General features: G+C 35.0%; 1 protein-coding gene across 2 annotated transcripts in view; it reads right to left on the bottom strand.

Moving 5' to 3' along the window:
* The window catches only part of CTTNBP2 (cortactin binding protein 2), an 86574-nt gene that overhangs the window by 21865 nt on the left and 46894 nt on the right, over positions 1–17815 (bottom strand). For both annotated transcript variants that reach the window (XM_074870208.1, XM_074870209.1), the window contains exons 5-12: positions 17596–17799; positions 12113–12212; positions 8896–9046; positions 7521–7775; positions 4295–4412; positions 1586–1861; positions 641–736; positions 151–230 (exon numbers count right to left, since the gene is read on the bottom strand). In XM_074870208.1, coding sequence (XP_074726309.1) covers positions 151–230; positions 641–736; positions 1586–1861; positions 4295–4412; positions 7521–7775; positions 8896–9046; positions 12113–12212; positions 17596–17799 — 1280 coding nt within the window. The remainder of the gene's footprint in view (positions 1–150; positions 231–640; positions 737–1585; positions 1862–4294; positions 4413–7520; positions 7776–8895; positions 9047–12112; positions 12213–17595; positions 17800–17815) is intronic.

Genomic DNA, 17815 nt, shown 5'->3' with positions numbered 1-17815 from the left:
TTTTAAAATAACAGTTTTCATCCCATTTAATGTTTTAGAAGTCTTGACATTCTTTCACAGAATAGAAGATCATTTTTTTTTAGTCACCACTATTACAGAAGTATTTTCACGTATAAATAGCATGCTGAGAGAAGCCAGCTTAGTACGTACCAGGCGGAGGTAATTCTGAAGTGTCTGAAGATGGATCATAGATGCATAAGTCACACTATTTAGGCAGCCCTCTTGAGGTCCTTTAAAAAGAGATACACAAATAACTTTTCTAAATCTCTTATGTTTATAAGCATGTATGATGGATACATATGCTTTTCATGCAGTATTCTACAGTGATCTCCTAAAATTACAGGCTATGCAAATTAAAATGGTGAAGGCATTTATCTAGCAACATCGATTCACAGGTGTCCATGACATAAGGAAAGTGGATACTGCTATATAACTGAAAAAGGTAGTAAGGCTTTTATGTGTCAGCATATTTTCTAAATGCTGTAGACCCCTTCAAATCTAGTTAAACAATTATTTGCACATGATATTTCTGAGGATCAAGCAACACGAGAACAAAACCAGTAGCAAATGATTCTCAAATTATGTATTTCATATGGAGTGTCCTAACATTCAAAACTGGAAATTATGAATTGAAAATTACCAAACAAAAACACTGTGATATCCTCAGCTCTGTTGCTCTTCAAAAAGTCCCATGGTGGCTGGGAAAATATCTGACCTGTTGACCATGAGATGTTTCCTGTTAAAAACAAAAAAATAAGAGAGATAGATATTCCCTGTATCTATATGAAGTGTCCTGTGCTCAAGCATATTCACTTGCTTACAGAGATTGTGTGCATACACTGACAAATTTGACAAACAAACCAGTCCCACGTACCAAAGCATACTATTATTTGAGACATGCCTGAGGATACTAGTGTTTTCTGCCAGCTGAGACACAAGTTTAATAGCTAGTCTGTCTTTACATCTTTACATGTAAAATAAAGTAGAATAAGATAATTTGCCCAGTCTAATATAAATAGAGTTTTTTTGGGGTGGTGGAGGGGTGTAGGGGGGAAGGGGATTTAAGATGAAGCACATGAATTTTCAGAATCCTATACAACTGTTACTGCTACTATCACATTTTGGCCAATTTCTCATAATTTTAAAGATTTTTCTGTTTTACCTTGATAAGTGAAGTTACATAAGCCAGAAGTAGTCCTGTTCTACCTATGCTGATGATTTACAGTCTGGATTTACTGTACATTCTGATGTACTGTAAAAGACATAAGGTGGGCTTTGCTTTGAGTTATTTTGTTTCACCTGTAATACAGATCTCTCCTCTGAAGTACTAAACTGAGTAAAGGACTAATTAACATAGGGCCTCATGGTCCCCAAGATATTAAAGTGCTTAATGAATTGTACCATACACATAGCTAGAAGTGCTTTCATGCCAGCACGATTCAAAGTTTCATAGCTAGCACTGCTCTTTCTTAGTCTAAGCTTTAAAAGATCCAGAAATCTAAAGATATTTTTATCTTACTTACAAAGTTTCACTAAATCAAGAAAACCCCCAATTTTTGCTTTTCTTATTACACAATATTGATACCTAGTTTGACAGATAATATACTGCTTGCACTGAGGCCAATGTTGGATTCTGCAGCACTATTAAATGACAGGTCTTCTACGCTCCTCCATCCATCAGAAGCGATTGCTTGGAAATGGTTTGTCACTGCCTGAATCACTGCTTTTGAAAAATCATCCCATGATGTCTGTTTGCGGATATTTAAAGCACATATTGTGTTTTCTGTATCAAATTCCTCTGTACCACAATGGGCTGGTTCAATGCCACGGACTGAAATCCTTACAGGTACATTAAGAGCATCTGTTGAAAAACAGAAAATCAAGAATGAGAAAAACTGTAAAACTCAATTAAAAAAAAAATCCTATTATTAAACAGCATTAACATCTAATATTTCAAAGGAAAGCTACAAAATAACTACTGCTACAGAAAAGCAAATGTTAAAGAGCAGCACAGATCACCACCACCAAATCAAAAACAAATATCAAGGTATCTATATTTTTTTTACATTACAAAAAAATAGTATTATGCTTAAATAACAGGAAAATTTACTTCATCTTTTATTTCCTCTTTGCAGACTAATTTCTTATAAATTAAGACAGATGGTAGGTAGTGTCTTAACATTTCAGTTTATTGCAGTTGTGTACATTTTTATTATCAATGCAGAAGGGAATTTCTGGCACTAGTGTACAAGTGGTAAACAAAGTTAGCTGAGCCAAATGTCTTTAAATAAAAAGCTCAGAGCTAAGACAGAAAATTCACTTGGAAGTGTGAATTTGATATGCTATAGAATAAATTCAGGAAATATTAAAAAAAGAAAGGAAATGTACATGCACACTCTAGAAACAAAATTAATTTAATGAAGTTATTTTAAATCTTGCTCTTTAAAAAATGGAATACAACTCAGCAGAAGCAGCGGTCTATATGGATCATTTAGATGGCTAAAAGTGCAAATGAAACTATCTTCTAACTTCAAAGCCAAAACAATACCTTTCAGAAATTATCCCTGGAATTAAAAATAAGTGCACCGCAAAAAAAAGATATCAGCTTATTATGAAATCTTGCAACATGATCTTAGTTTTGCTTTTGAGTTCAGAAGCCAAATCTTCAGCCAGTACAAACCAATGAAGCTTTTCTGATGTCAGAAAAGCTCTGATTTAAACTCATTAGCCTACCACAGGGAAAAGATTACTCAAAGGCTTCCTTCAGATGTGGGATTGTGAGAAATGTATCAAAGGCTTACCCTTCTGATGGCTGGACCTCAGGGAAATGAGCAATGACTGTAAGAAATACAGAAGGATCTCTACAAGGAAACAGGCCCCTAAGACAGAGGTACAGTGTATGTCTAAATTTCAGTGCATGTGACCTCTACGGCATAGCTGGCAATCCTGGCCCCCAGTCTTTCAGATCTGTTGCAGTGCATCCTCCTGTCCTACATGCATATAATTCCTTACAGTGGAAACTTTACTGGACTGTGAAAAGGTAGAGGATGGTACCTACACCGCTTAGCCAAAATGCAGTCTTGGCTTGTTGAGGCATATACCCAGATGAGTGTGGTGTTTCCAAGCTTCCACAGATCAGTGGGAGCAAAAAGGCTAATTATGATTGCAGTGATGTTAACTACAGGCTTAACAAATGACTGAGAAGAGAAATGGAGTCCAAAGGTTCTGACCTGATAAAAGCAGTTGGATTCATGATAAGCCTGACCACAGAAACAGGGTACTAGGACTGAGGAAAATAATACAAGCATCAATTTAACAGTCTACAGATTCAGCCATCGGAAAGTGGCTTCAGTCTGATAAAGAAGTAGACCACAGAGGAGTTTCTAAGACAAAGTGAGTTGTGTTCCCCTCTGCACCTACAGTAAATGGTAAGAACCTAGATATTATAATAGCTGAAGAAAAAAAAAATCAGAAGCACTACACAGAAAGCTTCCCTATTTTGTTGATAATCAGTGAACTTTACTATTCACAGCCCTACATCCCACAACACAAACACCAAAAAAGTGAATAAATACGAAGCATACAAATCTACAAAGTCAATACTTCTGACTATACAGACAAATAGAAAACAGAACTTGTGAGTGGGTGGACTAAGTTCTAACTCAAGAAATACATAGGTCAGCCTGCTCTACTGAATTTTGAGAAAACTTACAGAGAAGGAAGAAGATGACAGGTTCCATCAGAAGAACAATCTTCTGACAGAAGTTATTTATGTTGGCAAAAAGAAGTTGTTTGATGTTGTCTTTAAGACTTCTTTTGAAGAACAAATAAACAATCCCCTCAACAATAAATAAGTGGCAAATAAAACTATGCTCTAAAGAGAGATTCAGGTGTGACCAGATAATTGTCTTAGCCTGAGGAAATTTGACAGCTACCCACCATATGATTTTTCTGTAAGAATTTGAAGAAAAGATAAGAAGAGGGTAATAGCTTTGGAAAAAGTAATTACTAATATTACATTCAGAAATTTTAAGAGAATGTGGATGTTTGCACATGTACAAGATATACCATATTTTCAAATGGTTTAAAAACAAAGACATAAGTCACTTAATAACCTCCAACAAAATTTTATCATATGCTTTTGCAAAATTTGGAGAATAGAAGCTTGCTAGGTTAAGAAAACTTCATTTAGTGTGCCAAAAAAGTGACAACAACCCTTTTAATATTTCTCATTTTTGACCCACAAGCTCCTTACTAAAAACATTTTTATATAGTGCTGATAGCATTTACTTACTTAAGTTTTCTAGGAGGTGTTTGCAATCATCAGTAGCAACATCATGCAATGTTCGATTACACTTATCTTTTCTCTCAGCCTCTAGGCCACCATGGCTACAAAGGATTTCTAGACAGTTCTGCAAAGGTAAGAACTGTATTATTTACTTGTCCATTTGCTGTATTAAAGAGTTCTACCAATATGCAATGAAATTCTTACACATGCATTTCCAAAGATAATGAGCTATGGAGTTTCTATATACAAGAATACAAATGATATTCCTCACAGGGTTGAAAACCATGAGTAAAAATATTTTATACCAGAACTGAAAGTCTCAAATCAAGATTTTGAAAAAGCAGAACATATGCATCCAGGCTTCCACATTCTCCAAGCATCAACTGCTGATCAGTTGAGTTGAGAAATTCTTAACATCTGACCACCAGTTTAGGTATTTACATAAGGAAATAGAAGCCCCACTATGCATCCTGTTTTGAACATCTTGGCCTCAATGTTCAAGCAACACTAAACAAGCAATTCTAAAGCTTAATACAGACTAATTAATGAATCTATTCAGATAGCAATCCATAAAACCAGTTTTCACTTTGCAATTCACAAAGTAGGAGTTTCAAAAACAATCATTTTAAAATCACCTTGGAAGCCTCTTTTTTGGCAGGTAAACCTGAATTTCTGCAAGCATAGTAACAATGCAGCAAAATAAAAACGCATTTCTATTAAAGTCAGAGCACAAACATTTTGTGGATGCCAACATGATGTCCTCTTAAAATTCAAAGACTTAAAAAAAAGTCATACGCTCAACAAAAGCAAAAATTCATTACGATTCATTAGAAACAAGCCACTAGCAGATAAATTTGGAATGGTACACTAGTACTGTAACATGAAAAAATACTAATTATATAGATCCTCCCAAACTATCGGGGGGGAAAAAAAGCCCCCACAAAACTACAATCAAATGTTGATCAGCAATCAGAAGACTACGCCTTGATTTCTAATGATCATCCATTCAGCAACAATACAGATGGCACTCATGAAAGCTCTGTAATCATCAGACATGCCTTTCAAGGACAGATATCCATATTAAAAAAAAGACACCATCAGAAATTATACTAGTTAATACTGTACTGATAACCCTTGGGGTTAATCATAGCAGAGAAACCAAACCTTGAAAACACAGAGAAGCAGCTATTAAGTATTTCAATTCAGAACAGTGGCTTGTTGCAGGTTTGGCTACTGTTACCTATTTTGTAGCTGTTCTAACAGAATTCTGGCAGTATATCTGATACTCTGACACCTTTCATAACATAATGGTCATTCAAGCTATATTTCCCTGTGAGATGAAGTTTTACCAGACTGTGCTTCCAGCACTTGTAATAACTTCTAAAAATTCATTTAGCTCACTAACTTTGCCAGAAGAAAATTATCCAGGAAAAAAAAGCATATTTTCTTGCCAGGTAAGTTAACCCTGTCTCTCAAGCGGGTGCAACAAATGGCAAAGACAGCAGAAGGCAAAGGAATGAACTGTGAGACTGAAAGTGGGAAGAGGGAAGAAATAAGTGGGAGAGAACAAAGAAATGAGGCTTATTTCCTTAGTAAATGAGAAGTTTTGTTGGCTCTGTTGCCTACGAAATAGCAGCTAAAATGCTCTAGCATAATTAATCTGTAAAGAATGGCACCTACCAATCTTGAAAGAAAAGGGTACAAGTGCCAGCACTGTTTATATGCAATTATCATGTAGTGTCATGAATGACATGTAGCACAGATAAAGGATTAGAGAATGAAGTCGAAGTGTTAACAGTACTGAAAGATGGCTATTATGCTTTCCTTAGCTTCTTAATATTCCAAACATCTCTTGAGTCAATAAATGCATTTAATCAAATACAATTATATAAAGTCTGCAACATCAAAACCAGGACTCTGCCAGCTATATATTGTCTTCATTACCTAAGAGAATACCCTCAACCCTCAATGGAGATCTCATTAAACAGTTGATGTGGAATGTGCTCAGAAACTCAAAACCATGAGTTATTCATGAAAGGTATATGTGAAGACTTCCAGTGTCAAAGCCTTCAGAGAGAACACCTAGCCAAAGCCTCTTTAGACAATAAATAAAACCTAGCTTCTAAAGTCCTGAGGATTATATTATTGCAGAAAGAAGCAACATACTGCACACTATTTAGGTATTTTCAGACTATAACAAATACCTTAAACTCCATCTAAATTCAGATGAGTGGAAACTGAAATAAGAGTCTGTACCTGCCTAACAGACACTGGTAATAGAACACTGCTCTGTTTGTAATGCAAAATGCTGAGTAAGCAGTGGCTGGTCCCTAAAACTCCATAATTTAGTAAACTGAATCTTAAATCTGTGCCTATTTTGAATTTATCATAGTAAATTTATCAGGAAAAAAGCAACCATAATGATAGATATTGAATTAGGCATGTAATCACAAGCTGATTTTCGAAGTCTTGGACCATATTTTCCTAAAATTCACTCTCTTCTATGCTTAGCATCCTCTATTTTCTCGCTGGGTAAAAGTTTCACAGTAAGATTTGACTGACAGCTGTCATAAAAAAAAAAAATCCTTTAAACAGTCAGTGTTAGAAGTGTAAAGCTTCTGGTGTCAAATCATTCAAGTAATGTTCAATTTCCAGAAATCTTCCTGTTTATCATCAGTAAGACCTGTCAGGTCATTCTCCATGTCAGCAATTATCCCAACCCCCAAAAAACTTATTCATTGCCTATTAAAAAGGCTGCACAAAATAACAAATTAAACAACATATTACTGCACAAATATGATTCTTAATAAATTTCTTTTCCTCCCCTCCTTCCCACAGGAAAAATTGTTCATAGTTAAATCACCCCTAACTGTAACTGGAAACTATGTTCATCTAATATCTCTAAGTGCATGACACCCAATGTATTGGCATTTAGGGTGGGATTCACCTCACCTTAACTTTGAAAATCTGAATCTCAAGTAATCATTTTTTCTCTTTTTATTGTTGTCCCAAAACAGGCATTTACATATGACAATTCACCCCATTTGACACCTAGCTTTTGGGGTAAATTGTCCACTGGAATTATCTCTGTCTCTGTTAAATCAACTGTGTCAATAAACTAGATAACAAACTTAGATTTGACATCTAAGTTTTAGTTCTTCAAAGATAAAAAAGGAGGATTTATCTTGCCTAAATTCTAGCAGGTTACTGTAACTTGTTCACATTGACTCACCTTAAAGCCTTTTGATGCTGCTATGTGGGCAGCAGTCCAACCCTCTTTGTCAGCATGGTTGATGAGATCTGCAGTAATAACAGGCTTTACTCTGCTGTTGTAGTTGTCTTCTCTCTTCTCCAAATCAAAGTAGTCTAAATCAGGCTCTGCATCAGTCAAAGAGTTCCCATTGTTTGGTTCTTCATAGTACATAAGGAGCTTGAGACTGTCAACATTACCAGAATCCACTGCTGCATGAATCGGTGACCAGCCATCCTAAAAAAGCAAAAGCAAAAAGCACACTCACACCAAACACATAGCAAAATGTTTGCAGAACTTATATCAGCAATGAATCTGAATGGAAGGCTCTGTTTGGAAATTAAAAAGATAAGCATGAGTGACATAATAATCCTTTGGGAAGACTTTGATTATATGTGTTTAGGGTGGAAGAAAGAGGGAAGAAAATGTAGCAGAAAGAAAATTTTACAGCTTTCTCCAAGGACAGTCCAACAGACAGAGAATTCAAAATTTTTAGAAGAGTGTAAGTGACATATGACTTACATGCTTTTAATAAACTGTTTCCTTATCAAACTAACACGATTCTAATGATCAATAATTTGTTTCATATTGCATTAGTCAATTTATCAGTCAGATATTTTAATGGTTTTGACATCATAACTTTCTGTCATTTCAAGTCAAATAAATTTACTTTCCAAATCCAAAATAAATGAATCAAAAAAATTCAGTGTAATAGAGGAGCAGAATGTACTGTGAAGCTAATACTCTTTGTGCTGTGTTTCTGGACAGCCTGCATCCCACATTTATTGTCATGCTTATGACAAAGTCTTAAGAAAAACTTCAAGAAAGCATCTGAAAAGGGCAATGCCTAGACATTAGTTTTGAGACAGTTCTCCCTTTCTCCTGTAGATAGAAATTGTTTTTGCCATATTCTCCCATTTGTGATACACAAGACTGTACAATACTGGCTAACAAATTTGGGTGTGAGGGTCCCCTCAAGGACAGTAATAAAGCACTCTAACATAAAAGGTGGGAGCAAAATCCCTATCTCCCTTTCTCCACCTTAAAAACAAGTCAAAACAGAAAAGTTCTGTTTCACACATCCAGTGCTGAAGAAAAGTCTGCAGCATACTGCAAGGAGAATCTGAAATATGTAAAATGTTATGAAAGTCACATAATTTAGGAGATTTTAGACAATACATGGCTTAAAAAAAAGAAAGTATGATGAAAAGAACAAAACATTAATTTCAAATTACATGGTTTATTCCAGCTTTAAAGAAATCTTTAAATAAATATTTTAATGTAAATGTTTCCTAACTGTTTGCAGTTATTCAGTACTATACAAGGTACTTTAACTTTATAAACTGTTTTAACTTACACTGGTTTTTACTGTTCGATCTGCTCCACCTTCCAACAATAGCTTAATACAATCGTTATTTCCATTTTTACAGGCCAGGTACAAAGGTGTCTGTCCTCTGTCAGCAGCATGGTTAATATCAGCCTGATACATAATTAATAATTCTGCACACCTACAGCAAACAATAAGGTAGTAAAATTATCATATATTTGACATCCAAAACCTCTTTATAACTTAGAACATTTAAATATTTTTTTATAAAGTACTGATTTTATAGATACAGATCTACCTATGATTTTATCCATCAGATATACACAAGTATAAGGTATAATTTTATACATAGGTATAAAGACATAAAATCAGGTTACTTTAAACCTGCAAATCTTAAACAACTGTAGCTTCATTTAAAAACTGTGAATGTAAAATGTTTAATTTCACAAGGCTAATAAAAACTTGATGACAGCTGCTTAAGAAAAACCTTCAGCTAAGCAAAAAAGTAACATTTCTGACTACTGATATTTAAAATAGGTTTTGAGACGAGCTATACCAGTATTCTTCCTGGTTCTTGTGCCAGGGTTGGCTCCCTTTCCCTTCCCAAATCCAGCTTTTCAATAACACTCAAGACTTTAGAAAAATCTCAATGCCAGTCTATTTCCTCTGCAGTTCAAACAAGGGCTGTAAACAAAGATAATTCCCCATCTCTCTGTCTCAATATTTATCAATCCATAGAAGGACACCAACAATAAAGCCTCAAAGCAATTAATGCAATGCCAAATAACTACTGGTTAGGAGACCATACTATAACAAAGAGAATGACAAAATATTTAAAACAATGTAAGGTATATATAAGAATATAAGAAATTACAGATTATAAAAATCACAAGTATTTTAAGAAAAAAATCTCTTTTTGGTTGTTTTTATTTAGTCAGAAAAATCAAGTTCAAGATAAAATGAACAATTTTAGAAAAGGGTAAAACAGATAACGAATTACTTAGCTGAGCTTTCTGAAAATGCTCAAATGAACAGAAAAAATACAAATAAAAGTACGGCTCTACCTTATTAAATGTTGAACATGTATTCTAACTATAGTCATAAAAGTCATCTTAAGATGAGCTTGTAACAAGACACCTCCATAAAGTAACTCAGATGGAGTTTTAAGTCTGCTATGTTAAAAATACCTGGTTTGTTATCTTGCATTGTATTTGGTGATTCTGAAAATGCTACATTGACTTTCCACCTCAAGGTCAGGTAAGGTCAGCCTGGCCTGGACCACATAGCAAATGATTTTGAAAGTTTCTCCTAAAAGCATTTTCTGAATTGGTGGTATTACTGAACAGCCTCAAATATCGGGTTTTTTTTCTGAGTATGTAACTAAGGCTGGAACAACAGTATTGTTTCATTTCAGGAATAAGGTTAATGAATATGTCACAGTGGACTGGCTAGCAAATCTATCATAGACAAGTACTGTGTAATTGATAGTAGTTTAGTGCTGTCATTAACCCTAGATTCTTAGTGCTGCCGTACAACTAACACAGCCTACACAACATAACACTTGAAAGGGGACAGACTGTATTATTGCCCCAAATTCTTCCTATTACAGAATTTTTCTGAGCCAGAACTTTGAAGCAATCAACAAATCCAACAGCCTGAAGCACTCATAGTCTGTCAGATATTTTTGGCTGGCCTCATTATTATTCCGTGCTCACTTCTACAGTTTGGTTCATGTTTAGTATCTAAAAAAAGTGAAAGCAAAAAAAGTCTTTGGAGATAACACACTACATAAGTAACTCTAAGGGAAAAAGAATATAAAGTCTGCAATATCATAACACAGCAGACAAGATATAGCAAAGTGTTGTGAGGGTAAGTCAGAGAAATAAATAACTTCCTATTTAAACAAAGTCTAAGATATTTATTTTAGTGAGAGAATATGAAGAGTGTATTTTTTGTTTGTCTTGTCAAGGCACATGTAATTTTTACAGATTTTACATAAAACACTGAAACATTTAACTAGATATGTATTTCTGCACTCAAAACACCTAGTGGAAATCTTCTGCCTCTGGATTAAGACTTCCAGTAAAAGATGCCCATTAGTTGATAAGCTTGAAATCCTCTAAGAAGTGGCAAGAATCTCTGATAATCCTTATATACTCATGAAAGACCATGAGAAGAACAGAAATCCCACTCTTCCTCATTGTTGGGTCAGGGCCTATCACAGTATAATAACACTCAAAGACTCTGACCCTTATATGTTACTGTAAAATCTGTAAAAATAGTAAAAAGGAATATTAAAAGAATCAAAAACTGAAAGATAAGCAAAACCAAAGATACATAAAACAAAGGTAAAGTCTGTAGTAAAGATTCCTCATCATGTTGTTTAAGTCTTTTTGCATTTGTAAAATAATTTTATCTGGATAAGGATGCTCTGGAAGAGGTTATCTAATGGTTCCTTCAATCTTTCAGTTCTATTTCCTATGATTCTGTGATACACAGTAAAGCTGCAGAGCAGAATTACAACCTCAGCCTTCAGCTCCTCTGATGAAGGGAGGAAAAAAAAACCAATCATCTGGATGAATTGTTGTGTACCGGTTCTCAGCATAAAAAGATGACAAAATTTTCCAATCATGCTGTCATAAACCACCAATCTTTATAAAATTAGGAGCTTCAAAAAATAATAGGAAATTATTGTAACTACAATTTGAAGAATGTTCTTAGAAATATTCTTTGACTCATACATAATTTTCTGTTTTTCAAAGTTACTCATACAAAAAAACCCTTAAACCTTAAAAACCCCTTGTTGTTTAAAGTATTTGATTCTATATGACTCAGGAGAATACTCTGATAAATGTTCTTTTGTCTCTGAATATGAAATTCATAGTTCTCTGCTTCAAAAAAATCAGTGCAAAAATAATTTATTTTCTCCTTCCGCTGTTCATCCTGTATTATGGCGGATAACTTGAAGAAAATTAAGAAATTGAAAGGTATGATGCCCATGTGGTTGCTAAGAATACATGTTCAGCAACCTTAAGAGCTGCAATTGGAAACAAAACAAATGGAAAATATTAAAACCAGAATGACACATGAATATGAGTTTCAGTAGATGCTTTCAATAAATGATAGTTAAATGCAACTATACCTAAGAATGCAACAGTAATGTAATGAAAAAACTATATAATATAGCATAAAGAGAATATAAAATTGAGTAATACCTGATGGGCAAAAATCTTAAGACTTCACTTACTTGACATGTCCCTGAGCAACTGCTGAACACAAAGGTGTAAAGCCATTTTTGTCAGCAGCATCAACTTGTGCTTCTGCAGTCAGCAGCAATCTCACACAATCTATAAATTGAGCAAAAACATAGACTGATGCAACAAAAACAAGTGGTTAAAACTACCAGAAGTTAAAACCTGCTCAAGGGGCAATGGCAGCCAGTCTTTCTGACTATACATCACACACCTTAGCAAACTGAAGTAGAAGCTCAGGAAGCAGTCTGCAGGAAAGAGTTGAGAATTGACTCCCTGGGGGCACCACCACTATTTTGCAAAAGGCGCTTGGCTTGTGTTCTACTGGGATCCAAACAGGTGCCCACTGCTGGCAACTCCCACAGTTATAGGTAATTTACCTCCAAAGTGGGGAATCTGAATTATCCAGCAGCCCCTAAAGGCAGCACAGTCCCACTGGCAGTCATGTGACACATCCCAAATATGACAGCCACAGAGGAGATGCTCACAAGCCATATGTAACTCAAACAACACGCTGGCCAATCTTGTTTTAGGGCACTTTGACTTGGGATTGCAATGACAAATAAAATAAACTGACAAACTCAAACATCTCCAAACCGTTTCCATTCATATATTTCCAAAATTACATGCTAAAAATAGTATCAGCCTGATTCCACCATCCCACAGCTAAATTAAGATAATTAATTACATTGCAATTAGACTGCTTTTCATCCACAAATTGGATGCAATTAAGTTTGAAGAAAATACTTAATCTGCTTTATATTCTTGAAATTGGTTCTAGACCAAAATAAAACAAGTCTTTTGTAGTTGAAACTACTACTTTGAAAATAAGCTCAGCTAGAACACCAATTATAAACTTCTGACCTGATTTCTGAGCAAGCTTAATGTACTCTGTTCCAGCCCTGGGTAAGACCCTGAAGCCAAGCTTTGCTAGTGAAGCTTATCTCTAGATATCAGAAACATATTTTTAGAATGACTTAGAAATCTGACTAATCTAAACCATTCCTGAATGTATTTACTCCTGTTACAATTCTTTCAAATATTAATATAGATGTTGTGGAGTTGATTGAATAAATAATTTACCATAAAGAAAGAAGATATTAAACCACTGTAAATTATTATATTGTAACTTAAGATTCTCAAATTTTTAAGTAAGTAATCTGATCTGAAATGACTTTTCTTTTTTTAAAGTTGGTTGTCAGGATAAACTACTAGGACTTCATCTATAATAATTTTTTTAAGTCATAAAGAAGCTCTCAGTTAACTAACTTACCTAGTATTTCCATTTGTAAGATAATACCAATTAAAATCAAATTATATTTTCAATCACTTCGTAACAGAAAAAATACTCTGCTAACAACATATTTTTTTATCCTTTTTCCATTGTCAATCCCAGTCTTATATTAAACAATTAACTTGAAAATACAGATTCCTGCTTGACATCCAAAAATACTTTAAAAGTTTATGAAGGATGTTGAAAAGATTTTCTTCTAGCAATTTCAAGTATTTGGCTAGAATACTCCTAGGTTTCTTCATAAAGCATATGGTAGCCATGCAAAAGCCATGAAGAATGCACAGAACAAGACTACCTTTCTAGAAAGGTATGGTTAACTCACAATTATTGATTGGCAGATCATTCAGGTGGTAGTTTATCTATGGGAAAATACTGTTTCTGATGAAGATCACTGAAAAGAGCTGTTTATTCTCAGGGATAGGTGCAAGCATGAGGAAACACAGCTACTTTCATAAGGCATAACAAGTGAGCTCGTAAGCTCTACGTGACCTGTTCTGGTAGCATATCAAGTAAAACAGGAATAATCCTCAAGAAGCCTAGGTCCTCTGGATGGACTTTTGATTGGGATTTGGAGAAGTGTAATTTGGGTCAGTCCAGGCTCATTAACTCCAGTTCACCGCTGTATGCCACAGAAGTAATCAGCAGTGGAGAGGACTGGGTGGAAGGGCAGGCACAAGACAGACATTGATGTTGTCACTCAGTTAAAGGTTTTGGTCAAAGCAAAAGCAAAACATGGAAGTGTATTAGCACAAACACCTGGAGACTTTACTGCTCTCCACCACAGCTGGGTAGTTAGTTCTTCCAGAGTGTTGGCAAACACCATGCAGATACATCCAGTGGCTTGGCAGAGCTGACTCCACGTAGCGGTACGTCTCTGCACCTCACTCCTTTCTACTTCCCACATCATTCCAGTTTTTCCTATCAATCAGGGTGCCACAGCCTCCAAATACTCAGGATAGAAGAGAATCAATTATACCATAAATGCATATAATTAGCACATAGCTGAGTCCAAAGGATATTATTGTTATTCTCTTCACATCTCTCAGCTTCAGGAACTCTTGTTATTCCATTCTCTCTTTCTTAACCACCTCGTGTGTGGCAGAAAATGGCCAGGATTGGCAACACAATACAGATATACAGATATGCAGATATATTAGCTAAGTGAACTACTGTACATGTTATTAAGTGCATAATAGACTGAAGCAGCTCCTTCTTTGTTAATGGATCAAACCAAGACAGCCTGACAAAACAGGCTGTCTCAATCTAGTGGTTAGATCATAAAATTAACAGTTCCTCGTGTTCATTCAAACACAAAGAAAGTATTTAATGTATATTTTTAGGGTGAAGTTCTCTCTCTCAGACCTACAGAATTGCGGACGGGGTGTGCAGGAAACAAACAAGCCGCTATGAGCTTCACGTGCTGGAAAAACCCTCAGCTGCAGCTCTCAAAAGGCAACTGTTTACGAACAGGAAGTCTACACATAGGACAGATTAGGAAAGAATATTTGAGTCCTCTCTTTTCTTGTGTAACTCAATTGTCTCTACAGAGTGGGCTGAGAGCATATTATAGCTGCTGCCACCATGCTGGTTACAATGTGCTCTACCATTCTCTGGTTATCTGCACATCTCAAATACTGTATTTCTTCACTGAAAATATGTGGAGGTTATACACTGTCCGCTCTTCCCAGACTCTCTGCAACATGGTGTTGTTTCTGAAGGGAAGTACTCACTATGCTCTTAACAAGTCTAGAGCTACTCTTTTCTTCTGACCAACTGTTTCAAGGAGAAATCAGACAATCTGATTAGTTGACTTAAGAAGAAACAAGGGCTCCTGGATGTTTTTGAATCTATTTAGTCACTAACTCCAGGTTGAAAGTATTCTCAATAAATTAAATCATGGTGTGGTCTCAAGGGTCTTGTCCAACCTAAATAATTCTATGATTCTAAGGAAAAAAACCAGCCAAAAGACAGTAACTTACCATTGACAATCCTACTCAATGCAATGAAGAAATTTATACAATAAATTATTTTATCCTTCCTAAAATTACATCAGCGTCATTTCTTTCTACCTGGTTAGTTAAAAAAAAGCTATTAAAATGCACTTTTTAAAATAAGAGATTTATTTCTGTACTTCCTTTCCTAAGCCTATATATTTTTACATAAATTTATTTTTAAATCTCCACTTTGAAGAGCTGCAACTATCCATGCACTTGGGAACAAACTGCAAGTAACAAAGAAAGAATTATATATTAAAGTTTAGCACAAAAACCTTCCTGCAAAAATATTATAAACCTACTACTCTCAATTTGCATATCATGTATTAAGGGGACATCAATACTGCTGCTGTGTGATTCTCTCATTCAGAATTCATACAATCCATTTAGTTGCTAAAATACAATGATTTGTACAACGTAGTGATTTTCACATCCTGTCAACTATACATAGAAGAGCAACACTAAAACCTTTGTAATATATTTTTTATCTTAAAAAGAGGAGATACTACACAATTACAGGATGCATATGCATGTGTGTGTTTTTATTATTGTCTTCTGTCAAGTGCCTCTCTTATTTGAAATGTTGACAATATAACAAGAAACCAAACTGCCTTTGCTGTCAGTAAGAGCTGCTCAGTAATTGTAACTGAAAATCAGGACATTTGCTTTGAAACATTTTAGGAATACAAGATGAATAAAGAAGAATTGGGTCAATTATGGTCTCCCACAAACACCAGCAATGATAAATGGATGTAAGCCTAGAATAACCCACAGAACATCCATTCAGTGAGGGGGGGGAATAAATCCACACAATATAATAAACTTGGACTCAATACTGAAGATAAAAAGTTGCAAAAAAAAAAAAAAAGTGCCAAAGGCAGAAAATAAAACAAAGGACTTTTCTCATATTTTAAGGGTCTTGGCAACCGCAAAGAATCTGTCAGATGAAAAGGCCCAGATGTTCCTACGAAGTAAACCATAGCACCTAGCAAGCAAAGATAAAATATACCATTCCAAACAAAGGGAAAATTCCCCCTATCCCTATGCCTAGTAGCAAAATTAACCCTGAACATGTCAGAAAAATGTATACTATCTGCCTAGCTATGGATGCTGGATCCAAACTTTACTTTGATATTTAAAATACCTGAGAAAAATAATGGCAAAGTCTCTCTAAATACTATTTTGAACACGAGAGTGGGGTTTTCTAATTGTGTCACTAACAAATACGTTGTTAAATAAAATCACAAAGTACTCTTGAAAGCAGTGGCTTTATAGGCACCATGTTCCACCTTCTACTGTGAAATAAAATCTTGACTTTACTAAAGTTTAATGGAATTTTTGTCATTGGTATTGGTGGATTTCATCTTTAGTGTCCAAAACAGCATAATGATATTATTTGCAATATATAAATCTAGGAGATTTTTACATAAGTAGAAAAAACTACAGTAATGTGTACTGGAATTTTAAAAAAAGCTGCTGTTTGAGACCCTTAATGTTAACAGTCTGAAAATTATCACTTTGAGTTTGTATCCATGAAATTCATAAATGTTACTAAGATATTTGCCTCATTTCATAAATATATTCATAAAATATGAAGACTGACTGTTGAAGGGTTCAGAAATGTTACCTCCTCAAGACTGAGGGTTGGGGTAGTGGGAAAAAGAAAAATATTAACTATCTCAGTAGAGCCTAGAGAACAAACTAGAGTTCAAAAATAAAGACAGTTCATTTTATTTCCCAAGTAACACACTACTCTGAAACCATCTTCCATCATTTTCATCATTGCTGCAGAAGATCAAAACACTGGGGATGACCTGTTCTTTTCTGCTTATTCCCTGTAGAGGAAAAGTTTGTTCTTTCAAGTTGCCTTTGCTACAAAAGATATTTAATTTGTCACGGAACATGGGGTGACGATATCTGGTGGCTTTTTAAAGGAAGGGAGTGGAGAATTAGAATGGATGTTCCTGCAGAATTACCACAAGCAAGAATGTTTTCTGTGTTCCAAAATTCTGCCTCCAGAAGCATTGCTTATATATATGCTATACTATGATTTTTGTTATATAATTTATACATCTCAGTTTCAATTTCACATTTTTAAAAAACATGCATTTGACCTAATTTATTACTAAAACTTATGTAATAAGCTTTCACTATTGCACATGAATACCATACAACACTTCGTATCACTTACCTGTATGTCCGTTCGTAGCAGCAGAATACAAGGCAGAATAGCCATCTTCACAAGAGTAATTAATGTCCAGTCCTTCTTCATTAAGCAGCATTGATAATAAAGTGACATTTCCCTGGGCAGCAGCTTGGTGAAGAAGGGTGGGCCTGCCACCCAGGGGGACAGGACCACCACTTGTTAACAAAGAGGTTAGGGAGGAAGACCAGCCTGTGAGTTAAAGCAA

This window comes from Strix uralensis, chromosome 5, assembly GCF_047716275.1.
Source record: "Strix uralensis isolate ZFMK-TIS-50842 chromosome 5, bStrUra1, whole genome shotgun sequence".
NCBI lineage: Eukaryota > Metazoa > Chordata > Aves > Strigiformes > Strigidae > Strix > Strix uralensis.
The sequence above is the reverse complement of the archived record's forward strand: the minus strand, read 5'-3'. Positions and strand labels throughout refer to the sequence as shown.